Genomic DNA, 27,033 nt, shown 5'->3' with positions numbered 1-27,033 from the left:
TATTCACATCTTTCTACAGCTTCCTCCTTTACTCTGATTTTTAAATTTTTTTTGACGTGTCCACCAACACAGGATGTCACACTTGCATCCGAGACTTAAAACAAGTCTGTAGTTGTACTCTTTAAACTTGAGCAGCTTCAGCTTTTTTTTGTCTCATTGCTGGTATTTTCTAGTATAGGAGAAATATCTCCTGCCCAAACAGGGAGCTGATTTTTCCAAAGACATCCTCTAAAATCTGGCTTTTCATAGCAACAGAAGATGCTTTTTGGTGAAGACTTAGTCCCAACCTAGCTGCTGGACCCACAGGTGGTTTTCACTAACCTGCAACTCATAGTAGGTACGGTTTGTTGATTGCTTTTTGCTGGCTGGTCACTGCCTTCGGCTGATGGCTTATACTTATCCTCTCCCTTGCATCAGCGCGGAGGTCTGTATGGTTATCTGGGGAGCCCTTTCTGGGAAGTAACGCAGCTGAAATAATGTTTGTTTATATGTTTTTGCTAGGCTGGTTCCTTTGTGCGCGGCGCTGCAGCTATGTGAATGCTTTGCCATCCTAAGGGACAAGGAGGATGGGGCTGTCTCCCTTCAGTGACGGGGCTGTCTCCCTTCAGTGACAGCACAGACTTGCATTGGATTTGAATAACTGCACTGTGGTAGGTTTACAGTGTAGTGAGCATGGCAAGTTACTCTCTTCAGGGCTAACTTAGCCAAAGTTTTTCTGAGAAGATGAACTCTTGAGTTCATGGTTCCCAAACTGTTTTTCCTGTATGCTTTTCCAAGTAATTGTTATCATCTTTTGTCAAGTTGTACCAGCTGCATTCTGCTCTTCTTTGTAGTACTGTTTTTGAAAGTTCGTGTCCCTAGAGCTGAGCATGTGCTGTGGCTGCCGCCTTTTTGCTACCTCCTGTCCTTCCCTGGGAGAGATGTGCCTTACATTTGGGAAACACTCTACTGTGAAGGACATAGAAGTGTGTGGGCAAGGTAGAGACGATAAGGGAAAAGAGAGTAAAGTGATTGAATTATGTATTGACACTGGGGTTTTTTGACTGCTTGTATTACCTGCCCGCCTTCAGCAAGATTTCAGTGTATGCGAATGGCAGACAGATCAGCTTTGGTATTCAGTTCTTGTTACGGTCAGTGTTTTTGTGTTTCAGATTCAGACAGTGAAACAGAATCATAGGTTTGGATTAATCAAATGTTGCACAGTTAAAACTGTGAGTTACTCTTTTGTTTTTATTGCAATTGTGGTTTCAGTTAGCCTGTCAGCACAAAGTTCATTTTACCTGTAGCTGCAAGAAGTGAGTTTTTTATTCCAGTGAATAGGTAAGCTTTGAGGATTTGTCTGCCTGGGGGAACTGTTATAGAAATAGGTGGTTTGTGGGTTTACAAGTGTAGCTTAATAGCCGCTTGTATGAGTGTTTACTCTGGAATAAGCCGTTAACAGCTAGCAGGGATTGTTCTGGTCACTACCAAACTCTTGGGTTTTGTGTCATCTCTGATGTGATCTATTCTGAGGATCTGGGTAACCCTCAGTTTAGAGGGCTGTCAGGTACATGTGTCGTGTTCGCATCTGCTGGAGAAAAGCAGGTGGCAAGGGTATTTGGTGGGAACTGGAGAACAATGTCTCTCTACCAGCTACACCTATTGAGCATATGACTGTTGATGTGGCGTTCTCTCTCTCCCAGCTGGGACTGTGGGTCTTCAGAGTACTAACACCTGAACATGTGTGTGTATCCTACTAGTCTTCAATTCACACCAGTTGGTTTGCTTTATCCTCCTTTCACCAAAGTGGGGAACTCGCAAAGAGGAACAGTTTGGTTTTTTGCTTCCAGTCAGCATCATAGCTGGCTGTACAGTCCAAGCCTTTCAGTCACCAAATCCCCCTTTCCTTCATTACGTCAAAAGTTCACTTGCATGAAGGAACATCCATTTCAGCAGTAAAGTTAGACGGTTTAGACAGCAGCTTTAATAGTTACCTGTCGTATTTGTAACCATGCTGGCAAGATAGCCTCAGTGCTCAGTAACTGTGAGGTGACGTTTAGTTGTGATGTTTTGAAGCAGTGTTCTTCTGATCAGAAGGATGCAGGTAGAGCTTTGACAGCATAAAGTAGATTCTTTTACAGGTTTGTCTTTACTATGAATGGGTATTTTACATTTTTGTCTTACAAGCTTGTCCAGCTGCTTCTGGATAATGCTTTAAGATCTGTCTATTTAAAAGCAGTCACAATTTAAACAGCAAATATATCTGCAATCTGTAACAATTAAGTACAGTTTTCTCTCAGAGCAGAAGACTTGTCTTTTTCATCACATTTGTAAACATTTAGATTAATCTTTATGTAATCAAAACTGCTCTAATATTTAGGTAAAGGTTTGTATAGTCTTGGTTTTACTGAGTTTGTGATTGTCTTTTTTTCTTTAATAATTGAGCTTATAACAGTGAATGTTCTTTATTAGAAGAAATGGAAAGATATGACAAATTCCATTGGGCCAAGTTAGACTTACCGTAACTGAAGTGCCAGATCCTGATGTCCTCATCCACATTGCTTTGTTCCAGCTTAAGAGCACGTTGCAATTACAGTAAGGACAGCACATGGATAAATCATATTCATTAAAATTTTTTATATTCAAATCTGGTTATAAATTTGAGAGCGGACTAGGACAGTAGTGACAAGCTGTAGTTTGTCTTACTGTAGATGAATTTAAACTTCTCTCACGATGTAATCAGCTCTATGTGTATTTTAGGATTGCTATAAATCTCTCTAATCAGAAATTTTGTATCTCCCAGTAGCTTGTCTCTTTGAAATATTAAAAAGTTGATCCTTGTTCTCTTACATTGCTAGATTATTTCTTTTTCTTAAATCTGATTAATCTTCTTCTTAAGCTGAGCAGGAAGAATAAGAGGAAGATCTTGAAGATAATACAAAATCCAGGAGAGAATATTCTTAATCAAATTCTTATGAATTAATAAAGCGCACCTAAAGTATCATATTTGAAGATCTATTTTCAATGGTTTCAAAAGAGGCTGTAGATTAAAAGTGAACAGTTTAGTTATATCAAAAGAGATATCATTCCCAGATACTTAAACCTTTTACGAGGCTGTTACATTAAAAATCTGTTTGGTTTATGAGGATGTAATGGTGGAGTTGCTGACATAGTGGTATGCAGATGAAAACTGAATGGCTTTCGAAGCCATCGGAAAAAGATCATACTTATTTTGCTTTACCTTCAAGACAGAAAATAAGATCTGTGACAGGGGCAATTTTATTTTCCATATCACAGAGTTGTAAGCCTTTGATATCTTCTGAGTCACAGTTAGCTCTGGCAAGAGGTTTGATGAAAGATCAAGTAGAACACAAGGCAAGCTTCTCATCCCATTATCTGATGTAAACCAGAATGAATACTCTTCTTTTACAATTGTAAGTCTTGGTTGCCCAGAGTAACTTTATTAGAACTGTAAGGTACAGTGCAGTGTTTGCACCTGACAATTAGTTTCTGCTAAAACCATGTAATTTTTGTGCTTGTCTTCTAGAAAGTTCAGTAAAGGAAGCAAACAGTGGTCAGGATTTCATCTGTCAGGATTTGACTCATTTGGATGAATAGTGTAAGACAGATGTGAATTAGCAGAAATTTCACCCCTTTTAAAGAAGTGAAATAGAGGGGCTTAATGTTAATTATTTCAAAATGACTTCACAAAATTGCCCTGAAAGAATTTCATATACCTATAACTGTGGAAAATGTAAATACTGAATAAAGACTTATTTTGCTGAGAAGTTTTAATTTTTGCCTTTTAAGACTGGGATAAGTTCAGCTAGTTCTGCTGCTACTCTAAGCAGGAAAATTGTAAGCAAGTTGATGGTACAATCTGTAAGGTTTTGGGTTTTTTTAACTTTTGAATCTGATAGTTTGAGCTCTGTATGAGAGGTGTGGGGAACTCATTAAATGAGTAGTGGGCAGCAAGTCTGCAAACAGAAGTTCAGAGTAAGTGCTTGATGTTGGTTCATCAGCTGCCGATAAGTTTCATGTGAATGAGAGAACCAGCAGTATCACGTTTTTCCCATCTGTCTCATGCAATACTGTGATCATAGCTTTACATAATAACATGACATTCATTTGTTTAATTTCACTTTATGCCAAGCTATTCAAGAGTACACTTCATTCCAACTTTGCGATATAACTCTTTCCAGTCATAATTTCTCTGAAAATCATTTGACTTTTTCTTGATCAGCTCACGTCTCTTCATCACTGATGCTATTGGTGTTTAATTCAGTGGTTTACATGTTTGGCTGATGATATTGCTTTGAAAGGGAGAAAGAATGCTGAGAAAGAATGCCGAGTTGCTCACAATCGCAGTAAGAGTGTTGCTAATAGCCTTTTGACCAAACTAAAAAAAACTCCAAACAAACAAAAAACCAACAACAAAACCCCAAATAAAACAAAAAACCCCAAACCCTAAATGTAAGGTGAGGAGACAAAATTGAACATGGTTGCTAATCCACCTTGCAGAGGAGCCAGTCTCTGAAACGCTCACGAGTGTTTCAAAACGGCTTGCTTTGACAGCTTGGGAGAAGGGGATGAGGTTTTTCATGTAGGTGTTATAGTGCCAACTCCAGTCTCTGCTCTGGGGCTGATTAGAGAGACTGTTCTTCTCACCTAGATGGTTGCTTGCCACTGATGTGACAGCATATGCAAAATAATGTGGGATTATTTATTACTTCCAATTCAGCTGAGATTTTTTTTCTTTGTACTTCTGGGTTTACCTTGTATAGCCTGCTGTAAGTGTTCAAGCATCTCATAGTAGTACAGGAACATAGATGGCTATAGGTGGTTTAGGGCGATTATAAATTCGTTTCAAGTTTACCATCTGAACTGCAGCCTGAGTTTCATGTTCATTAGGCAGCAGCCTGGCAGTAGAAGCAGCACTGATGTAGAAGAACTGAAGCATTAGGGTCAAAAGTTTACTTATTTTTGGAAGTGGAAGGGTAAGGACTGAGTTTTATTTAGAATTTCAAATATATCCACAGACAAACTCAGAGGTAGGAGTTGAAAAGTTCAGGGGTTTGAGCATCTCAGTGCATTTTGGTAGTCATGAGGAAAAGTAAGACATGTACCCAAAGTGGAGATTCAGCTGGTAGGATCTGAAAGAATCTCCTTTCTTTGTGTAGAGGAATCTGGGAAAAGTCCTCTTTCTAGTTAAATCTCATTGTCCTTTGCTCAGCAGGATGTGCTGATATACTTTGGGGAGGCTTGTCACGTCATCAGCTGTGCTCCAATGTCATCAGCCATAGGTGAATCACTTTTACTGTCCTGCCTCCCCCAGTTGTGTGTGTGACTTAAATACCAGATTGCAGTGAGAAAAGGCAGAGGTGCAAGTTTGTTTGGATGTGTTAATCTGGGGCACTAAGTGTTTAAAGTAGAAAGATTTTGATTCTTCATGGTTATCATGTTGAAGTTATAGCATCATATTATAAACTTTGAAGTCCCTTTGCTAGATTTTGAGGGAGTCAGTATAGTCTTGGCAGTAAAAGGAATTGCTTTCTTGAATAATATGAGATATGGAAACATCTTGTTTATAATACATGCTGATCAACAGAAATGAACCAACTCTGCCATAACGCATCGTAATATCTTCTAGTTGTGCTAGTTTATAAACACCTTAAAAAAAAAAAAAAAGGCAGTGCTATTTTAATAATGTAAGCATGCATCTTCAGGTAATTCTGTGGGTAGCTTGTTTCTATCTTTTTTTCCTACTTCCCTTGAAAACAATAAACTTTTATGAGTCTGTACATTAATACCTCTTGGTTATTTGTGATAATTCTCTACTCAAGTACTGAAATATTTGTTTCAACTGTATTCACAGGCTAAAGAGTGCAATGGCGTCAAGGCTCCAATTGATACAAGCAAACCTAACCCTAATGAGGTGGAGTTTGATAACCTATATTTGGATATGAATGGTATAATTCACCCTTGTACGCATCCAGAAGACAAGTAAGGCATTTTTTTATCTCTTTACAAATAGGATTTATTGATAGCATTTCAGATGTTAAATTGAATGCTCTACGTTTTAGGCCAGCACCCAAAAATGAAGATGAAATGATGGTTGCAATTTTTGAGTATATTGACAGGATCTTCAACATTGTAAGACCAAGGCGACTTCTTTACATGGCTATAGATGGAGTAGTAAGTATTGATATACTTATTTATTGATATGCAGCCAGTAATGGCTGTTTCTAAAATTAGGGAAGATGTCATCTGCTCTCGTAAGATCCTTTGGGAAATAGTTTTCTAACGTGAGAAACAACAGGTAAAATAAACTGTTAATTTAGTTTTGGTGAGGGTAATTAAAAGTATTCATGGGTTTTGTTGTCCACAGGGTTGTATGAGCTGGCTACTGTAGCCTACTGCAGTCTGAACTTTGCTTCTGCAAGACAGTAACACTCTGAAACTACTTATGTTCCTCTGGTTTGTGGCTTTAGTAATAATTTATGCCGCAGGCAGGGAAAGACGAGAAAACCATTTAAGCAGGTGCATTTAAAACGGGCAGTGACTTAGTTGTGCTACAGAATATTTCACAGGCTAGTCTTAACGGATATTTGAGGCTGAAAGCTTGTCTTTCTCCATACCTGATCCTCATCTCCCCTTGCTACATCATTTGGTCTAGTGAAAGATACCACCTTTTCTCAATAACTTTGCTTTACTGAGTATTTTTCTATCCAGATTGCGTAGTCTCGGTGAAAGATGCCAAAATAGCCTAGCAGAGACTGCTGATAGGTCTCTTAAGCTTTGGCTGTTTTTCTAGGCTTTTCAGTTTCTCAAAGGTAAAATGAGTATCATTAAGTAAAAAGATTTTTTAACCTGAATTCAAGTGCAGGAATTCCTAACATATGTGTGTATTGTGTTGTTTTTGAATGGATAAATATCAGAGATGTAATTATAAATACAGTCCACCGCACTCCTCCCCCAGTATCCCTAGCCATGCACCTAAACAAAAGTTGGTGAGGCTGAATATGGCAATGTTCAGTGAATGCAGCATATGTATGGCCCAAAATGCAATAGAATAGAGAGGAATGTGACAGAATAGAGAGGGACAAGATTCAATGCCAGTCATTCTACATTGTGAGAGAAGCACTTTATATAGAAGCAATCGCAACTAAATGTTGATGTAGCCTTTTAAAAAACCCCAACATTCCTGCCATAAGTAATAGCTAACTACTGTCTGCTGTAGTCTTTTTGTTTTCAAGAGAGTTATAAATACAATTGTTAGGAGTTTCTTGTTGGAGAAAGGGTATGTAATAAATAATGGTTTCAGATACATGTCACTGTAAGTTTCATTTATATTGCAAGGGAAACTTTGAATCCTTGAGCATTGTGGATTTCTGAGATGGGGGTACAGCTGTGCATGCTGCTGGCCTACCACACGGAGAAGCTTAAGAGACCTATTCAGAAACATGTCCAGCTCCCAGTGCTGCTATATGAGAGCAAGTGGTGACACGAGGGAGGGACAACAAATCCTTGTTTCAGTTACGGTTTAGACTGATATCTTGTTAAATGCTTGGATAACTACAGACTGACCAACTTCAAAAGACTTGTCTTGGCTACCAAAAACAACTAGCAGAAAGGAAGTGATTGTCCAGATGCAATAGCTGAACCAAGCATTATGATACCTTTTTTTAGGCTCCACGTGCAAAAATGAATCAACAGCGGTCAAGAAGATTCAGAGCATCAAAGGAGGGCATGGAAGCTGCTGAAGAGAAGCAAAAAATAAGACGAGAAATTCTGGCAAAAGGTAGAACTGTGACCATGTCTCAGGTTTCTCAAGTGAGAGTCAACTTGTTTTGAATACTTCAGTGAGGTTTAGAAAAGAGATGTCTTGCTTAGTGGGTATTTGTCTGTGTGTTACTAGGAGAAGGAGGGGGATAGCAAGCCTTCAGAAGGATGGATCTGTGTTTTCCAAAGTTAAGAACTAAGATAAAACAAAATGTCACTCTTTTCTTCTTCTGTCTCCTGCCTGAAATGGATTTGTATTGAATACTCTTAATTCCTTTGGAAAAAAAATTGAAGAGAAGAGCAGAGATAAATGTAGTACTGGGAAACTAACCAAAACGCTTATGGAAGGAAGTACAAATTTGTAGGGCTTGTTGAAAGGAGAGTTGAGGCTTAAAAGCAGGGATCAAATGAAAATAACGCTGCAGAGGAATAATGAACTGCAAGCAAGGGTAGTTACTTGACAGTGGAAACTCTAAACTCAGTGAGGACACAAAGTCAGTGCAACTTCCTAAGGGTGACAGTGACATGACTCGAGTGAAAGGAGTGTGTGTAGCTGAAGCATGCTGTCTGGGCTGGAGCAATTAATTCAGGTGACTGTGTAGGAGGAATGAATACTGTAGCCCAAGTGAGAGGGCCATTGTGTAACCTAGTTAGGGATTAAAAAGGGAGGACAAAAACTTTTTTAACATTTCTTCCTGTAGCATTTCTAGACTACGAAGACCCTTTATGAAGCTCAGAGATGAGAGAAGTTGGTGTAACCCTGTGTTTGAGCCCAAGTGAATAGATAGTGGAAACATAGGGGAGAATATGTAAGAAAATAATTATTTCCTAATGTTTTATCTCATTTAGCAAGCTTAGTTTCTTTGAGATTTCTTTCACAGTCTTTTGACAGAATAGGTAGTGAAATCACTTTCCTGAAGTAATGTTTGTAAATATACTAACACCTTATATTAAGATGGAGATAATATAATGGTAAGAGCTGTTTTAGTTTTGTTGGTTTGGGGTTTGGTTTTTTGTTTTGTTTTGTTTTTAACAAACTAATTTTCAATAAGTGCTAGTTGTTATCAGGGGAGCCATCTGGGTTTGTCATGCAAAAATGTTTTTAATGTTCTAATGTATTTTACTTCTGTTAAATGTTTTTATCGCTCTAGGTGGCATTCTTCCTCCAGAAGAAGTGAAAGAGAGGTTTGACAGCAACTGTATTACCCCGGTAAGTAATCTTGCGCTTTAACCAACAATTGCCAGTGTCTGAATGAAGGTTTAATTTATCTTCTTCTGTCACTTTTTAGGGAACTGAGTTTATGGACAATCTTGCTAAATGTCTCCGCTATTACATTGCTGACCGTTTGAACAGTGACCCAGGGTGGAAGAATTTGACAGTAAGTTTCACAGCTTCATACTTCAGGAAAATTAAGGTGATCTGTTAGGCTGGGTTGAGATATGATTGAAAAATATAAACTTAACAGATTTGTCTCATCTTCTGGCATTGTGTGGTTATTAATAGTGGACCAACTTGCACATTCTGCTGGGACTTCAGAGATACATTTCATCCTAATAACTCAATCTAACAGCACCGTTTGTTTTGATTTCATTTAAGAGCAATGAAAAGCTTTGATAGTAGAAGCCACAATTTGATATAATGGGAGACAGGGTTTTAGGAATAGTTTTTCTTCTTTTGGAGAAAAGTGTCAAGATACATTGTATATGTATTCTTTTCACTGTTTCTTTTTTAACTCGTTTGCTACCTCAGGTAGGCTGCATTTTCTCTGTTATTCTAATGATGGATGACAATAGATAACAGGCAGTTTTCTGGACTTTGAAATTCTCTCCTCCTGTTCCTCAACCACTCTACTCCCACTGAGTTTTGTTTCTGACAACGCTGTGTGTTTGCTCTGTACAAGAGCGCAGAGTAGTCAGTCTTCTCAGATGCAGCTGTCTGTTTTATTTTCCATAAGTTGACTGTTAAAGTGGTCTAATTAGAGGGCAGTTGACTCTGCTTACAACTCATGTCTGATGGAGGGAATTATAAACGCTAATGCTCATCTGGACATCAGTGTAAGGAAGTGTATAATGTGATAATGTATCAGTGTATCTACGCGTTTAGAAGACGTAAAGGGAAGCAGACATATGTCTGCTTTATCTATTAGTTCTCTAGTGCATATTTCAATTGCCCTGATATTTGAAGTTTTCTGATAAATTATGTTACTTAATGATGTGATAAGTTCAGTGGTATTTGAATCAATATGTCAGCTTCATCCTAGAATTAGTAGAAGAAAATGAAGGTCTATTAATTGGTTCCAAACTCATTAATTAATTTCATTTTGAATCATAATATTTTAGTTAAAACTATAGATTAAAATTTCAAGTATTCATAAGTCAGATTCAGTATATGAACTACATAAGTTGGTTTTTTACTATGGTGGCATAAATTGTTTACATAATTTAAATGTTTCACAGGTTATTTTGTCTGATGCTAGTGCTCCTGGTGAAGGTGAACATAAAATCATGGATTACATTAGAAGACAAAGAGGTAAAATTCAAATAAATGTGAACATTTTGTTTTAAATTAAGGTATGGTCAGTAGTAATTTATTTTACGTCACTTTGGTTGACTAAATGTAATTTTCTTTTGTATAGCTCAACCAAACCACGACCCAAACACTCATCATTGTCTGTGTGGGGCTGACGGTGAGTTCTCTTTTGCTAGCAATATGTCCTATTAAGCTTTCTTGTGCTGTTTTGTTTGAGTTGGGCTGTAGTTTTTAGGGTTTCACTTGTATTTGTGTAAATAATACAGTGTGTTTGTTAGTTTTTGAACGCTCTGTGTAATATATGGGAAAAGATCTAGCACTGTCTGTAGCTGAAGGGCTAACTTTCACTTAGTTGTGCTGTCTGGGTAGTTTGTGGGTAAGCACATCTGTGTGTTCACACTTGGTTAAGGTAGAATGTAGTTTGCTTTTAAACTTTTATTTTTTTTAAAAAAAGATTAATAGTATCTGTCCTTCATTCTATTTTATTATTGTCTTTTGATTGGTAGCTGATCTGATCATGCTTGGCTTAGCTACACATGAACCAAACTTCACTATAATTAGGGAAGAGTTTAAACCAAATAAACCCAAGCCATGTGCTCTTTGTAACCAGATGGGTCATGAGGTTAAGGATTGCCAAGGTTTGCCCAGAGAAAAACAAGGCAAGGTAAGAATTTTGCTATTTCTAGAAATTGTTTTTGTCTGTAAGCTAATTTATGTTTTAATGAGATCCTTAAATTGTTCTTGCTGTTGGTTTTGGCTGAAACAGAATGCAAATTATATTATTGGAATTACCTAGCTTTCCTCTCACATTAATGAGTAAAAATTGTACTTCCGTAGCACCAAAATATTATGCCAAACCTAACATCCTCACTTGTGGCGTTTTGTTTTGTTTTTTCACTGGCGAGTGAAAATGATCAGTAACTTAAGACATGCAAAGTAGTAAAATGCATGCTTGGCATAAGAACTTGACAAACTGTGCTTGTATACCTCTTAACTCCTCTCAAAGTAAGCCTTTAAAATTGAGCTGAGAAACTTTAAGGTGAGCTTGGATGTCATGCAACTCTTTCCTCTTATTTTAGCACGATCAGTTTGCAGACAGTCTTCCTATTGCTGAACAAGAATTTATCTTCATCCGATTATGTGTTTTGCGAGAGGTATGTTGAAGCAGTGACTATGTCTGCTTTATATAAACAATACTTTTAAACTCCATACACAGTGTTTTCTAATGTCCTTTTTCTTTTGTGTGTGTGTTGCAGTATTTGGAAAGAGAACTCACTATGGCCAGTTTGCCTTTCACTTTTGATTTTGAAAGAAGTGTTGATGACTGGGTCTTTATGTGCTTCTTTGTGGGAAATGACTTTCTTCCTCATCTGCCATCTTTGGAGATCAGGTAGATGAGAATATATGGGGTTTTTTCCTGCAACTATACCTACTGTGGTTTTAAATTATAAGAATCTCATGCTTTTGTTTGTTTGTTTTTAGGGAGGGAGCAATTGATCGCTTGGTTAACATATATAAAAATGTGGTGCACAAAACTGGGGTAAATTTTTTTTGCTTTTTCTTTAAAAATATCTGGGTGTTCGCTAAAAAAATAGGCTTGTTTTTCAACTATATTATTTTCTGATTTGCAGGGGTACCTCACAGAAAGTGGTTTTGTCAACCTACAGCGGGTCCAGATGATCATGTTAGCTGTTGGAGAAGTTGAAGATAGTATTTTCAAAAAGAGGAAAGATGATGATGTAATTTTTTTTGTTACATTCTTGGTGTTTGGTTTTAATCACATGCGTTACTGCTAGACTGTGACACTCCTTTAACAGAATAAGGAAAAAAACCAAACTTTCTATTTTTTTGTTATAATCTCTAGTGAATTCCTCCATACTCAAAAAAGAATTGCGTGCTTCCAGTTGATTTTCTTTTCCTGGACTGCAAGGACTGTTTTTCTGATTGTTATCCCAAGTAACAGCAAAATGAAAACTGTATGTGAGTTCTGTTAACTGCCTGCAGCTTTTTGAATAGCCGCTATGAAAACTGAAGAAGGAATTGTTTTGTAATTTACTGCAACTTGTGGAAGTGCAAGCCGTGACCAGGGGTGAAATACTAAATTTGAATTCCAAGTGCATTCTTGCTGTGTAGTACTGCCATTTGAAATGTGTCCATAAATTGTTCTTCTGGTCTGTCTCTGCCTTTTATGCAGTTTTTTGCAGAAATATTCCACTTTATTCATTAAGTACAGGGGATAAAACACCTTGTGAGTGAAAGAGCAGAATTGTGTTTACTTTCCAATCAAAAAATACTGTGCTGGTGCTGGCAAAATGTTTTGTTTATAATTGCTGCAGCCTGCACCTCTCTTGAAGTGCAAATGCCAATTTGAAGTTCAAGTTTTCAGTTTCTATGGCCCAAGAATAAGAAATATCTTCCCTTGAGCCTCCTCTTTTCCTGTTTCTAGGACTTTAATGTCTCCTACTTTTTTTTTTTTTTTCGGGTGGCTGTTCCAGTGCAGGCAAGGAGCTTGTGTCCTTTGACACTGCTGTGACCTTGAAGTAAGGCTCTAACTAAACTTAGTATATGATATAAGCCATTACTGAAATTGTGGGGCTTTGAATACACAGCTACTTTTTCACCCATAGGTTTTCAGGGTAGGGTAGAAAATTGTATCCCATTTCCATTGGATTTACAGACACAAGAATTGACCTACATCTTATTCAGAACATTACCTTAAAAACCCTATGGCCTTATGGTCAGTAGAGGATTACAGTGAAATATTTTTCCAAGAAATCCGTATGCTTGACTGACTTTATTTCTCTTTATTCTTTTTAGGATAACTTTAAAAGACGGCAGAAAGAAAAAAGAAAAAGAATGAAGGTAAATTAATTCCTTTCACAATGCAAAAACTAGCAAGAATTAAAATGTATCCTATAGCTTTCAGCAGATGTGTTGGTTGAAACTGCAGTTGTAATCATGGTATTTTCTGGCCTGTGATTAAACTATTTTAAAGGGTTTTTTCATGGCTCTTTGTAGACTGGAGCTTTGAAAGAAGGAATTGCATATTAAAGGTTTCTTAAAAGGGAAAGGAGGGAGAGTGTTGAATGTGCTGGATGATAGCTGTATCCCTCAAATCTACACAAATCTGCACTTTCATGACTATTTAGTAATGCTTCAGCATGGTCACTGTACAGGAATTACTTTTCCATGCATTGACACAAGTTTTCTCAGCAATTGTATTGCTGAGGGCAATGGAGTTTAGCATAAGAGTTTAGGTTTAAATATGTATACCAGTTTGCATTAAATGGATTTGCTTGATTAGAGGCATGTTTCTAAAAAAGCAAGGAAGGCTTACCCCAAACTATAGTTATCTCGCATTCTGCTTGCAAGCAAGTCAGTGTTACCAAATATCTCTCAAATGTAATAGAGAAGCATTAGCTGTTGTGGGAACGTGTTAGCCCTTTCTGACCCATGTAAGCTGAATTCTTTAAAATTATGTTATTGGGACAATGTTGAATTTTCTTCTATTCAAAAAATATTCTGATGTTTTAAAAATGGGCTCTTGTATGTTCCTTTCAACATAGCTTTGTTCTTGGTTAGGACGTTCAGATAAATGTAGCTTCCAAAACTTTCAGGGCATGTGATATCCCTACTCTGAGTACTACTTAGATCTTGTGTTTATTTTTTAAATTACATATTTTCTGACTATCCCTGTTAGAGTGGAAGAGGTTATTCACTTTCCTTACAAAGAATATGTTCTTCCCATTAAGTTAGATGAAGTCTCACTTCCCCAAAAAACTGCCTTTCAGCCTACCTAGAAAGAACATGGGCACAAAATGCAGTGTTTGTGAGTTTGGTTGTTTGTTTTGGATTTGTTTTAAAGAGCTTAATAAATTATAGGAATATAAGGGTCTCACTTTTGTCATCTTATGTCTGATTGAGATTGTTAACTAATTTAAGCTGAACTGAGTGAGTGAGTAAATCATGCTTGTTTTATATAACATGTTAATCTGAAAATTGTGAGAGAGCATCATCACGCTGCTGTGGAGATTACACAGCTTTTTCAGTACACTTGTATATATTTATCTTTTAGAGGGATCAGCCTTCTTTTATTCCTGGTGGACAGTTCTCCCCTCAAGCTCTGGGAAATCGATCTAGTCCTCAGGCAATCAGTAACCCTAGACAAGCCGCCTTTGAGATGAGAATGCATGACAGACAGAATTCTGTAAGTAGATGTTCAAAGGTATTTACACATAGAAGGGGAAATAATCGCATCCTATGTTACTCTGGACACGTTTTTCTCTACCCTATCAAGCTTTCTTGAAAAGCAGACACCAAAAGATTTATTTTTCAAGGAAGCAGCTTTTAATAACCAATTTTTGTGAGACTACTTGAATAAAATTGTGTTCTTCATTTTAATGTTTGGTATGATACCGCTTGTTAAATAGCTCTGGGAGGGCAAGTGTGAGATGAATGCATCTGAGTCAAATACGGTGGCTTTTCTCCCCAAACTTGTTTAGTACTTGTGGAGTCAAACCTCCTTGTGAGTACAGGTTTAGGAACTTCCTCAGTAGGTTTGTGAGAGAGACAAACTGAATACCTGAGCTGGAGGTCTTTTAATGTTCTTTTTGGAATTTGTATACACACACAAACATAAATATCTGTATTTCGGAAATTTGTGATTTGCATAGCTATGTGCTTGTCAGCTGCTTTTACTTTGCAAAGCATTGCTTTTCACTGGGAAGAGGAGAAACTTAGATGAGGGTTTTGGAAAGGTATTAGAAAGTGAGGGAAAAGTGGAAATAAGTTGAGTGCTCTGTTAGAAGTCTTGATTGTTAACTTCAAATAATAATTATGACAATTGTTTTGTTTCTGAGCATAAGTTTTCATCCAAACAGTGAACAAATTAAAGGTCCTTTTCCTCATAAAGATGTGTGTTCTGTCTCTTAAGTCTAAATAAATACAATATGCTTTTTCAAAGTACAATTTCTGCTATTCTTCCCTTTTAACCTTGAAATTTTTGCATATGAGTTAAGCAAATCAGTTCCTTTATGGAATGGGAGAAGTTTCTTTTAGACTCTGTAGTATTAAAATAGATAAACTTGAAAGGAGTTTAAAAGATCTGTTGTGAAGAAACTTACAAGCAGCATTTTTACAGTAGTCTGCATATGCATTTTTCACTGTTGCTGTAAAATGAAGTTGTAACGTAAGCTGTAGGACTAGAGAAAACAGCTGTATTCCAAAACTGGAATATATAAAAAATGGCATGTTTTATCAGTTTATACTGTCTTGTTTATTGCATCTTTTTCTTTCTCAAATACAATTAACTTTTTGCCCGTGTGTATCAATGCCAGCCTTTTAATGCAAAGATGTGTTCTTTTCTTTTGCTACTTGACTTAATAGCTTAGGCATTGTGTAGCTTTTGCCTTGAGTTTTTGGGGAACTAAAAAAAATGCATGTGATTATCACAAAGCTGTTAACTTTAACTTGAATTTAAAATGCCTAATAAATCCCCCCCCTATTTATCTCTCATAATTCTGACCCTAGACAACTTCATCATCTCCAAATACCAGCCTCACTTCTGATGGCAGCCCATCCCTGGCAGGAGGAATTAAGCGAAAAGCTGAAGATAGTGACAGTGAACCTGAGCCAGAGGATAATATCAGGTGAAGCCATTTTTTGTAGCACTTTGTTAGCAAATTGCTGAAATAGATGCAGTCTAATTAATGCCATTTAGGTTAGTGCAGCAGTGCCTTCAGATGCTTTTCTATGATCTTTTTATCCACCGGTAATTAATGTGGAGGGTTAGAATATTCAGTAAATTCCAGTGAGATGTGTAAGCTATAGCTGTTAAATCTAAGTATCTAGATTAGTATGCATGCAGGTTTTCGTCCTCCAAGCCACTACTCCCTTTGAGACCAAGCACTAGATTGGCTAGATATTCACTGTTCAGCTTTGATTATGTGAGCTGAATGCCGCTGTTTTGCAGTTGAATTTTTGAGCTATTTAACCCATAAAATTCAGTTATATTCACGTGTGCAGCATTATTTATCTTGATTTTCACAATATGTTTTCCTCCATCTTTGATTTGTAGCAGGCCTTGTTTTGTTTTACGATGAGTTCTTTAAATGTCTTAGGACAGCTGATCCCTAGATGATGAAGGGATAGGAATTTTATGAGAATTAACTGACAGTGAATTACCAGTGAGTCTGCATTTATCAAAGGTTTAAATCAACCTATTGCCCTTTAAGTTGAGGGTGAAGGCCTTATAATTTTTTGTTAAAGGTTCTGCCCTCATAAATGCAACCAGTAGGGTTTTGTTTTCTGTAGAGTCAGGGAACGTAGGTGGAAATGGGAAAACAGTAAGTGTTACTTCATTGTGAAGTACTGATCACTAGTGTCTGAGACTACTGTTGTGACATATTTGTGATATCTAGCTCATCAGATCTTCCAATATTGGATATTCTAGCTCTCATTCTTATTTTCTTTCCTGTATGTGCAGATCTGAATGGATTGATTTATTTTTTTTATCAGTCAAGCAGAATTTTTATCTAAAATCAGGATAAATTTTAATGTTTAAACAACTGCATAAATGTACTGGATGCAACAAAGTTGTTTACAAAAATATATTTTCTATTTAGATTGACTTTAAAACTATAACAAATAGTTCTAGTCAGCTAGCAGATTGTTTTTTGTTATCTTATGGAGAGGTTTTTGAATTTATGCAAGTGTCTAGCTGCAGGGAGCTCCTAGGGTCAGATGCTCATAGACTGCAGCTATTCTTCACTCTGTCCTTCAAGACTTTAGCACAAGTAGCTCTGTCCTTGCTCACCTGGCTTTCTTAAAGTCTTGAAAACATCTCTCGGTTTTTCTACCTCCTCATCAGTTTGAATCATCTCTGAACTAGTTCAGGTCAGATTTTAAAACGTATCTCTGTACTGGGCAACAGAAACAGAAGCAAGGGAAGATCTTTTTTGCAAAACCAAAAGGATATGCATCATGTAAAAAAGCATAAATCGATCTTTACTCTCTCTTAAAGGCTTCATATGCTATATTTATTGCTCTATGAGATTCTGGCAAGTGTAAGTTTGAGTTGACCTTGCAGGTTACTTGTGTGCTTCAGATTCTGTATGTAATTTAAAGTAGTCACAGCCTTTGTGGAAAGGCATCTTGCATAGTGGTTTTCAGATGTGATAATCAATGCCAAGTTTTGAATTGTTGAGAATAAAATTATATTAAAAAAAAAAAATCATTGTTAAGGGATTATCTGATTTAACAGTTTCTAAATCAGAGTTGTAATTTGCTTTACTCTAGTTCACTTGAATACCAAAATTCATGTGAACTTTGAGATATGTGTGCGTAAAATGCATGCACTGTGGTGAATTTAAAAAAACCCCAACAAACTAACAAAACAAACAACCCAAGTAGTTTTATGAGGGAGGCCAGTTCTGAAGCATGACATCATGATTGAAACAAGTGTTAAGTAGATCTTAATCTTTCCATTACTTAAACTACCTTTTTAGATGGCAGTCTCTGAATTGGACTGGAATTTCCCCCAAGGTTCCATCATGTCTGTTAGGACTAACAACTTGAAGTTTCATGTGCATTTTAATATATGGCTTGCTTGTGGCACAACTGTTCTCTCAAAATTGACGTCACCTATTGAATGACAGGAGGCACAGCAGATGTAGTAAGCGGGCAAAATGTCCAAGGAGGAAAAGTTCTGGAGTCTGTAGGCAGTCATTCCTGTTGCTGCCCATGCCCACCACAGCTGCGTTCCCTCTGCCTTTTCAGTTTTGCGAGGAGCCTATGGTCTGTGCTTACTGTTAATCTTCACAGAACATTCTTGCTTGAAATGTGGCACAATATAGCACATTATTCACTTTGTTCCTAATGTTATACAGTAGAGCTGTCGGATTCAGATGCTTGTCTGTCAAAGATGAGCAAGTCGTTGTCTTCCCCTGCCCCACCTGTAGACAGACATAAGGGGGAGCTGTGTGAAGCAAGGATAAATGGTGTCTGAGATGGCTCTTTTGACTCCAGTATCCATCACTGGCATGAAAGATTGAAAATCCCTGTGTAAAAGGGAACTCGTCTGATGTGAGCCAGCAAGCACAGGATTCCTGAGTTGCATATGATTCTGCTGGTAATCATAGCTTGTCTGAACAGCAATATAATATAGAAATGAAGCTGCTGCTGCTTATTATCTATTTGCTTACTTCATATTTTGAGTAGCACAGAAACTATATCACTTTTCTGCTTGAGACGGCCATTAAGAATAGAGGAATGAACTTGATGTGAGAAGGTATTCCAGTAAGATAAAGATTTGGCCTAGGGTAGCTTAAACAAAATAAGGAAGGGGAAGAGTTTTTTCTCTTTCTAGTGGTTGGAAGAGTTAAAGAACAAAGTTCAAATGGCAGTTCTGATAGTAGATTCCTGACAAGAAAGATGAAATTGCCGACTAGGAACAATATTGTTCTGAAAAATTGTGACAGCAGCAGGCACGCGTTTGAAAATCTACCCTGCTTCTAATAAGTACTTTGAAGACATGTTTATCAGGATGGTAGCTTCAGAATTTAATCTGGATTTTCTATGAATCCAACCATCAAATTTTATTCTCTTGCTGTTGAGTACCAGTTTTTATGCTTTCATTTAAATTGTATGAAAATGGGAATTGAAGTAGCGAGTGACTTTGCCTTATACTTTAATTCAGATATGTAAATATGCATATATTAACATGTATTGACATCTTTTGGTGTTTGTTATGCAGGTTATGGGAAACTGGTTGGAAACAGCGCTACTATAAGAACAAATTTGATGTTGATGCATCTGATGAGAAATTCCGTCGTAAAGTTGTACAGTCCTATGTGGAAGGGCTTTGCTGGGTTCTCAGATATTATTATCAGGTACTTAAAAATTTCGTCTCTGAAACTTCAGTTTTCTTTTGTGTCTGCACCCTATTTCTTTTCAGGGTGCCCAATCTATTTGACGCTCAAGATTTGAATGCAGTTTTTGTTTCTCACAGTAACAGCGCTTGTTAGTTTATTAAGGACTGATGCATATTTTTCCTTTGCAATGCATAGCCATGCGTAGTGAAATTGCAGATGACTAAATGAGTGAACAAAGGACAAAGCCTGTGAAATGCTAGTAAGAATTCGAAAGGAACAGAGTTGTCAGTCTCCTCCATAGATTGTAATGATGTCCTATGAAGTGTATTGTGATTGAAGTAATCTGTATCTGATTTAAATCTTTCGATAATTGAGATGTCAGATTGGCAGGAGATTAGTTAGACATATTGGGGTTTGTTGCACTGATGGTTAATAACTAGCTTCGTGCCCTGAAGACAAAGTAAGTTCTATTTTGTGTGTGACCTGGGAACAGAATGTGCTTGAACCAATGAAGTTTATCTGTCTCAGCAGGGCTTTGTAGCTTGAGCGCAGTGCCATGTTGATAAAACTGCACATTTTTCATAGGTGGCTCACACCTGCCCAACTTAGAGCACAGGCAGGGCAAATACCTCGCATGCCTGCAAAAAACTATGCAGTCTTAAAGTTAGTTTATTTTAATGTGTACTCCTTTCCCCACTTCCCCCCCACCCCCCTTGGGAACAAAACGGGAGTACGTTCCCTTCCCTTCCACTGTATTCATTAGTTGAGTTTGGGCTCCGACTTGCATGTTATGGTAGGTGAAAATCACAGGGTTTAAGGTTTGCAAGTCTGTTGCAGTTGATCTGCAGGGGAGCTGAGCTCTCCACGTCCTTGAGTAGCTCCTTTTGCAAGGGACAAATGTCACCCGGACACCTATTTCCACCTATAGGTGGAAATTCCCATGATCCTGTGTACAGTTAAGGTCTGCTGAAAGCAAACAGTGTTCCTGTTAACCATGGCAAGATATATTCCTAGAACTCTATACATGCCCATATGTCTTCAGAGTGTATAAATGAATCTTCAGATTAGCTGTAGGTGTCTACTTGCTGGAAAAATGTCAGTGTGACCTTCAGTAATGCAGTAGTACAAAACCACTGCAAAAGTCTGGATTTTAAGGGAAACTGAAGGGCTTAGAGGAAGGGAGTATATGGCAAAACTGAGATAATATTTACAAGGTGACCAAAATATTTATACTCATCTGAAGATTGTAAAATTAAGTTTGTTGTAAAATTAAGTTTGTTTTATGCAAAGAAGTGTGCATGGGGTGTGCGTTCATTGCTTTGATCAGTGGCGATGGCCTTGTGCAGACATCATTGTGTGCTTTTGTAACTGTTCAAACCAGGGTTGCGTTTGCATGTGCACAGTTGAGAAATTTGTGGCTTTAAATGTATAGGAGCTGGAAGACAGGCATATACCAAACTTAAAACAATATGGGCAAGTCCCTATGCAACACTTGCTAGTTTAGCTTGTAAAACGAATTTAGTTATTGAGATCTATGTAGGTGACTTCTTGTCCTTCTGAGTTTGTAGATGTGGTGGCTGAAGTGACTGATGCATATAGAAGTGACAGATCATTACAGTTGCAAAGAAAATAAATCTGTGAGGTTGACAGCAACTTCAGGCAGGACCATAGTGCTCTCACGAAAATTGAGAAGGACTGCTAATCAGATGTCAAGGAAAAGTGACTGTACGGAAAATATTTTCTGGTTTAGAAATGTTCCGAAGGAAAACTTGATGAAAGTACACAAACGTTTAGGGCTTTGGTTTTGCACTTTTGCTTCATATTCAGATTACTCGAAAAGAAGACAAGTCTCTTTCTAGACCTTATAAAAATTCCATTGCAGACTTAAAATAGTGCAGCAATGAAATACTTGCATGTGCTGCTGTTTATACTCGTATAACAGAACTGTGTGTAGGCAGGATACTGTAACCTGCTGTACATGGGCAGTCTGTTGGATCGGTATGGAGCAGCAATCAAATCACTTTCTGTCCATATGGAAGTTAGATTAGGAAGCTGTTGGACTGGGGGAATTTCAAAACAGGTTCGCTTGATGGTTTTTGTTTGTTTGTGTTTTTTTTTCTTTTTACCATAATAAGAATTGCTTCCAATAACTACTGCTCATTGTCCATAAAACTTCTGACAGAATACATTATGTGCTTTTCTGTTCTTATAAAAAGCTAATAATGCAGATCATGTTCCACTAGTGGGAACATCTGTTTGGAGAGGGGGAAAAAAAAAAAAGAAAAAAAGAAAGAAACAATCCACCTGGCTTTTGAAACATAGTGAGACCATCTGAAGAATTACATATAATAATTACAGTCTCTGTAATTTTATACCAAAAATAACACTGGAGGAGTCTCATTGACATTTACTTATTCAGAATTGGAAGTCAAAATAGTAGGCTTTTGTTTCAAGTGGTACTGCTAAGAAAAATAGCTGAGGAGGTGAAAACTTGACTTAGACCTTCTAAAGCCACATTTCCTTTACAGAGTGCATCGTGTTCTGGTATGTTTTGAGTTTACTTTTTCTCCTTTTTGAGGATTATTTTGCCTCTTTGAAGTGAATGCACTTTATATTTCCCAAAATTCAAGACAAAAGAATAAGAGGGGAAAAGCAAAATGTTACTCAAAGTGTGTATTAGGGCTTGTACTGAATAGAAAAGTAACAGTTAAGAATACTTTTCAACCTGCAACAAATATTGTTCACATTTTCACACCTTGTAGAGTGTATCGTATCAGGGTTCTCTGGTCCCCCATATTCCTAAGTTAGCGGTGGGATTTTGCATTGATAAACAGTAGCGCAAACTGTGTGCTGCCAGAAAAATACTACTTCTGTTCTTATTGAGACCTCTGTAATGGCTTTCTGACTGGCACGATTCTGCCATTTATACAATTACAGAGAACTTGGAAATTCCTCCTCTGTGTCATCCGTGTGTATTTCCCTGTTCGAGACGTGGTAGCAACTCTACACAAGTTGAAAATGTGTCCAGTTGTTACAGGCTCCTCAGCTTAGCCCCAGAGACTGATTAACTGTATGGATAGACTGTGATTTCCTACTCTTTGCAAGAAATTTTTTTGCTTGGTTTTATTGGACTTTGTGCACATGCTCGTGTGTTTTTTCTCGAGGGGGAGGAAAAAGGCATGAGGTACATTACGGTGTCCTGAAGCTAAGGTTAAGATTCTGCTGTAAGGTCTTTTGTGTCGTTCTGGTGCTAGGTCCTGTCTCTTTGGCTGTCTCCCTTAGTGACTCAAACCTAGCACATAGCAAGAGTACTTTGGCATAGAAGTCTATCTGCTGTTCTGTGCTGCCGAGGAAATGCCCGAGGTCTCCATTCACTGTCCAGTGAACTCACTCGCTCTAGTCTGGCTATGAAAAGTTAAGTCCCAACCTGAAGTCCAGAGTACCTTTAGAGGCAAGAGCTCTTTCTTTTCTAATCATGGGGACTCCTCTTTCTCCTGGTTGATGCTGGGCTAAATTTTGTCATCTTTAGTGACTGGGCTACATGATTTTTATTTTTTTTATTTTACTTTTCTGATTTGTCTGATTTTGTTTCTCTTGTTTCTTTATCCTAGGGCTGTGCATCCTGGAACTGGTATTACCCTTTTCACTATGCTCCATTTGCTTCTGACTTTGAGGGTATTGCAGACATGCCTTCAGATTTTGAGAAGGGCTCAAAACCGGTAGGGCATCTTTATTTATTTATTTATTTATTTATGATTTAACAGTTCATTAGAAGTGTCCTACATCTGCTTGTTTAATTTAAACAGTTTAAGCCTCTTGAACAACTTATGGGAGTATTTCCAGCTGCAAGTGGAAATTTTCTGCCGCCAACATGGAGGAAGCTCATGACAGATCCGGTAAGAAGCCTTGTTGTATTCCTCTCTGTAAGGTTATGTTGTCTTGCAGTTGCGTGAGCATGACTTGCTCCTTCTTACTTCAGGCAGAAAAATAATGGAGACCAGGAGGGAACATTTTTGGTATATTGCAGAGATTCTTCAAAGATCCTTAAAAGTGATTCTTTGAATTCAGATGTTTCAGTGAGAAAAAACATTTCCTGACTCTCTTATGCTTTAGTAAGATTCTTTACTTTCTTGTAGAAACCTTGCAAAACTTAATTGGGGAGCAGATACCTTAACTCAGTTATCTGGAATTATTCTATCCTGCTTAATTTCTTGTTTTGATACTCTAAGTAGTGGAAGAGCCCTACCACACTTCATGTTTAAATAGCATTTAATAAAAGATGTTTCTATTAGTCAAAGTTCTTTGCATCCTCCTTAGCTTTGTGTTTACTCGCCCTCTGCGAAGTACAGTACTACATGGCATTCTGAATCAATTAATTGGCTTTAATGATTTTTTTTTTTTTTTCCTCAAATACAGGAATCAAGCATAATTGACTTCTACCCTGAAGATTTTGCTATTGATTTAAATGGGAAGAAATACGCTTGGCAAGGTGAAATTTCAACTTTCTTTTTTTGAGCTGTAGCATACTGACCTTAGTCTTAAGAATCTATGTAAAAATATGAAGAAAATAGAAAATTATCTTAGTGAGATAATGACACACCAAGTCACACATGTAACTTGTGTTACTTTGTGTGGGGGAGAAGTATTTTGCAGCAGGTATATTTTTGAAAAGAAATTAGTATGAAGAACAAATTATGGCTCAGTAACTGATTTAGGATTGGCAATGATTATTATTAATTTCAGCAGTCATTCTAGATTTGTTAATTTGTCCTGAACTAGATTAATCATTTTTCTATTTTTATCAGCCTTAATGTGTAATTGTCTTTTGTCTCGTTTGCATTTAATTAATGGATCTTGTTCTGTTCAATCAGTGGCTCATTAGTACCTTGCGAAAAATGCTTTGGGGAATATAGAAATATTTGGATGCCTAGAAAGAATAAAGAAACAGCTACAGTATTTAATGCAGCTTCTTCTTTCTTTCGAGAATATTAATTTTAAAGGTCCGTCAAATTTTGTGGCTGGTTACACTATACAGCTAATAATGTAATATCTCAGTTATAGGTATAAATAATTATTTGGGCACAAAATGAAACACATGAAATTCCATCTGAGCATAAGACAGCACATTTTTACTCTGAAGGTGGTCAGACACTGGAACATGTTGCCCAGAGAGGTTGTGGAGTCTCCATCCTTGGAGATAACTCCAAACCCGGCTGGACATGGTCCTGGGCACCCTGCTCAGGGCAACCTGAGCAGCCCATGACCATGCTGGAGCAGAGGGGGTGGACTAGGTGACCACAGAATGGTTTGGGTTGGAAGGGACCAAGCCCCATCCAGCCTGACCTTGAACATTTCCAAGGATAGGGGCATCCACAACTTCTCTGAGCAACCTGCCCCAGTGTCTCACCACCCTCACAGTAAAGAATTTTTTTCCTAATATCTAATCTAAATCTACCCTCTTTCAGTTAAAAAACCATTACCCCTTGTCCTATCACTACATTCCCTGATAAAGAGTCCCTCCCCATCTTTCCTGTAGGCCCCCCTTAAGCACTGGAAGGCTGCTAGAAGGTCTCCCCAGAGCCTTCTCTTCTCCAGGCTGAACAACCCCAACTCTCTCAGCCTGTCTTCCCTCACAGGGGAGGTGCTCCAGCCCTCTGATCAACTTCGTGGACCTCCTCTGGACTTGCTCCAACAGGTCCATGTCCTTCTTTTGTTGGGGATCCCAAAGCTGGATGCAGTACTGCAGGTGGGGTCTCACCAGAGCAGAGTAGAGGGCGAGAATCACCTCCTTTGACCTGCTAGTCACGCTTCTTTGGATGCAGCCCAGAATGCCATTGGCTTTCTGGGCTGCAGGCGCACATTGCTGGTTCACATTCGGTTTTTCATCCGCTAATACGCTGAAGTCCAGGGGTTCCTCCTGACATCAACAGTTCTGTGATCTTCCTCTGAGGCAGCTCACCTATGTTTTGAAATAGCCACAGTTAGACCTATGAGTATCTTACTCGGGACAGTGTTCCAAAATCAAAGAGAATATTCCTAGGTATTGTGAGACATGTTGCATAGCAGGTTTTCCCTCTATAACGTGAAGCCCTTTCTCACCCCTGTTGTAATTCTGGCAACTTTCCTTAGTCCGTTTGTCCAGTTATCAAATCTACAGTCTAAAGCAGTAATGTTTTAAGTAGCTCCCACATGCTTTCTGTGGGCTGTAACATTACTTTTGATTCATTTAATGCTTAATTGCCTTGTAAACTCTTTGTTCTGAATTAACATCTAGAATTCTCATGTTTAAGAGGCAGTTGTGAAACAAGAAATATTTTGCAAGCTGGAAGTACAGACTATCTTGGTTAAAAAGCATCTAGTATACCTTGTCCTCTTAATGAAATGTTTGAACTTCTTCCTCTTAGAGATGTTATTATGCTTCTGAAAGCTCAGCATTGATCCTTTTTGTGATCTCCTGGCTTATGAACACCTCCTATTTTGTTGTCATTCCACCAGCGTGTCGTGAAGGTGAAAATAAATTGTTTGTTTTCTAGGGTAGGCCTATCACTGTTTCCCTTCACAAGTAGTTATATTCCAGCTGAAATTTGAACTTGGCTGAGATCTGGTGCTGTCTTTGATAAAGCAGTAGTCAGTCTGCGTGAAGATTATCCTCATACTTCATAAGCAGGGACAGTGTGGATTTCTTGTTTGGTGAGGTTGGCAACAGCAGGCTGTACAGCTCTGCTCCTTGTTATTTTACAGTATGCTAAATAAAATTCTGATTCAGTTAAACTTCTAACATATTTAACACTTCATTTATGGTTTGTTCCAAACTGGTTTTGTTAGGAGAGGGTATGAGCTTCTGGTGAAATTACACTTTTAGGTTGTCCCCTTTCCTTCAGCTCCAGGACAATAATATTTGTTTTAATAAAGCCACATAAAGATCTAACTTCTGAAGCAAAAGTGTTTCAGGCAGACCAAGTTTTAGATTGGGAATCTAAGTCTGTGGAAGTCCAAAGTCTCTGTGAATGTTGTACCTTAGAGTGATGATAAATATGTCTGAGATCTGCCCACCGGTAGAACTGGTACGGGCACGAATATGAAACTATGAATATCAGTTTAGTAGAAAACCTTTGCTGTCATCTTGTTCAGAAAAAGCTCTAGTGTTCATGCTAAGGGAAGTAAAATAAAAACTAAAATAATTACTCTAGATCCAACCAATAAAAGGGTAACAGAAGTAAATCTTTGAAGAATCTTCATAGTAAATTTCTTAGTGCTTTTTTTGATTTTGTAATAGAAGAAAACATATACAGAAGCACACCAGGGAAGGCTATTCTCCAGTTTCATCCAATGTGATTGAGTGGACTCTGAGATGTGCTCCTTAGTGAGGGATTTTGATCCTGAGAGGAGCCTCCATGTTATCTTGGAGGAAAATTAATAGCTGGTGTGAATAGTCCCTAATGGATAATATCTGTATCACCTCGTCTCTGAACTTGGAGTGATTTCTTCCATTGTTGTCTCTTAATAAATTAATTTGAATAAAGTAGCATTGAGTTCTGTCAGGGGAGTATCTGTAGCAAATGAGACAAATAATGACTGTTCCTGAGCTCATCTTGTTCCTAAATGAGGCAGGTGTTGGTAGAGGTTACTGCTTCCCAGTGCCTACCCAGGACTGGGGGGGAGGAGGAGAATGAAGGGGTGCTTGGAGATAACCTTCCCTTTTCAACCTGCACTACCACTGAACTATTTTTCTCTAAACAGCCTGCAGGGTCACAACTTCTGAAAATGTAGGGTTTTCTTTTCTGTGACTGAAACAACAGTTGTTTCTTGGATAGAGAATCTATTGGCGCTTTCCATGCTAGTGTCTTTTTGTTGTTGTTGGTTTTATTTATT

At 37.8% G+C, this 27,033-nt stretch overlaps 1 protein-coding gene across 2 annotated transcripts in view; it reads left to right on the top strand.

Moving 5' to 3' along the window:
- XRN2 (5'-3' exoribonuclease 2) overlaps window positions 1–27,033 on the top strand; it is a 52,035-nt gene that overhangs the window by 1,152 nt on the left and 23,850 nt on the right. Inside the window, exons 2-20 of one of the 2 annotated variants that reach the window (XM_010574907.1) lie at window positions 5,855–5,982; window positions 6,063–6,174; window positions 7,669–7,780; window positions 8,913–8,971; window positions 9,051–9,140; window positions 10,219–10,291; window positions 10,398–10,448; window positions 10,798–10,955; window positions 11,371–11,445; window positions 11,548–11,681; window positions 11,774–11,831; window positions 11,923–12,030; window positions 13,109–13,153; window positions 14,367–14,498; window positions 15,821–15,939; window positions 19,044–19,179; window positions 22,773–22,880; window positions 22,968–23,057; window positions 23,578–23,650. In XM_010574907.1, the coding sequence (XP_010573209.1) occupies window positions 5,855–5,982; window positions 6,063–6,174; window positions 7,669–7,780; window positions 8,913–8,971; window positions 9,051–9,140; window positions 10,219–10,291; window positions 10,398–10,448; window positions 10,798–10,955; window positions 11,371–11,445; window positions 11,548–11,681; window positions 11,774–11,831; window positions 11,923–12,030; window positions 13,109–13,153; window positions 14,367–14,498; window positions 15,821–15,939; window positions 19,044–19,179; window positions 22,773–22,880; window positions 22,968–23,057; window positions 23,578–23,650 (1,861 nt within the window). Of the gene's footprint in view, window positions 1–5,854; window positions 5,983–6,062; window positions 6,175–7,668; window positions 7,781–8,507; window positions 8,571–8,912; window positions 8,972–9,050; window positions 9,141–10,218; window positions 10,292–10,397; window positions 10,449–10,797; window positions 10,956–11,370; window positions 11,446–11,547; window positions 11,682–11,773; window positions 11,832–11,922; window positions 12,031–13,108; window positions 13,154–14,366; window positions 14,499–15,820; window positions 15,940–19,043; window positions 19,180–22,772; window positions 22,881–22,967; window positions 23,058–23,577; window positions 23,651–27,033 lie in introns of those variants that run through there. The other variant, XM_010574908.1, reaches the window with a different exon arrangement.

This window comes from Haliaeetus leucocephalus, unplaced genomic scaffold (assembly GCF_000737465.1).
Source record: "Haliaeetus leucocephalus isolate CR32 unplaced genomic scaffold, Haliaeetus_leucocephalus-4.0 Scaffold450, whole genome shotgun sequence".
Lineage (NCBI taxonomy): Eukaryota > Metazoa > Chordata > Aves > Accipitriformes > Accipitridae > Haliaeetus > Haliaeetus leucocephalus.
Note: the sequence above shows the minus strand (reverse complement) of the source record. Positions and strands in the feature narration are given on the sequence as shown.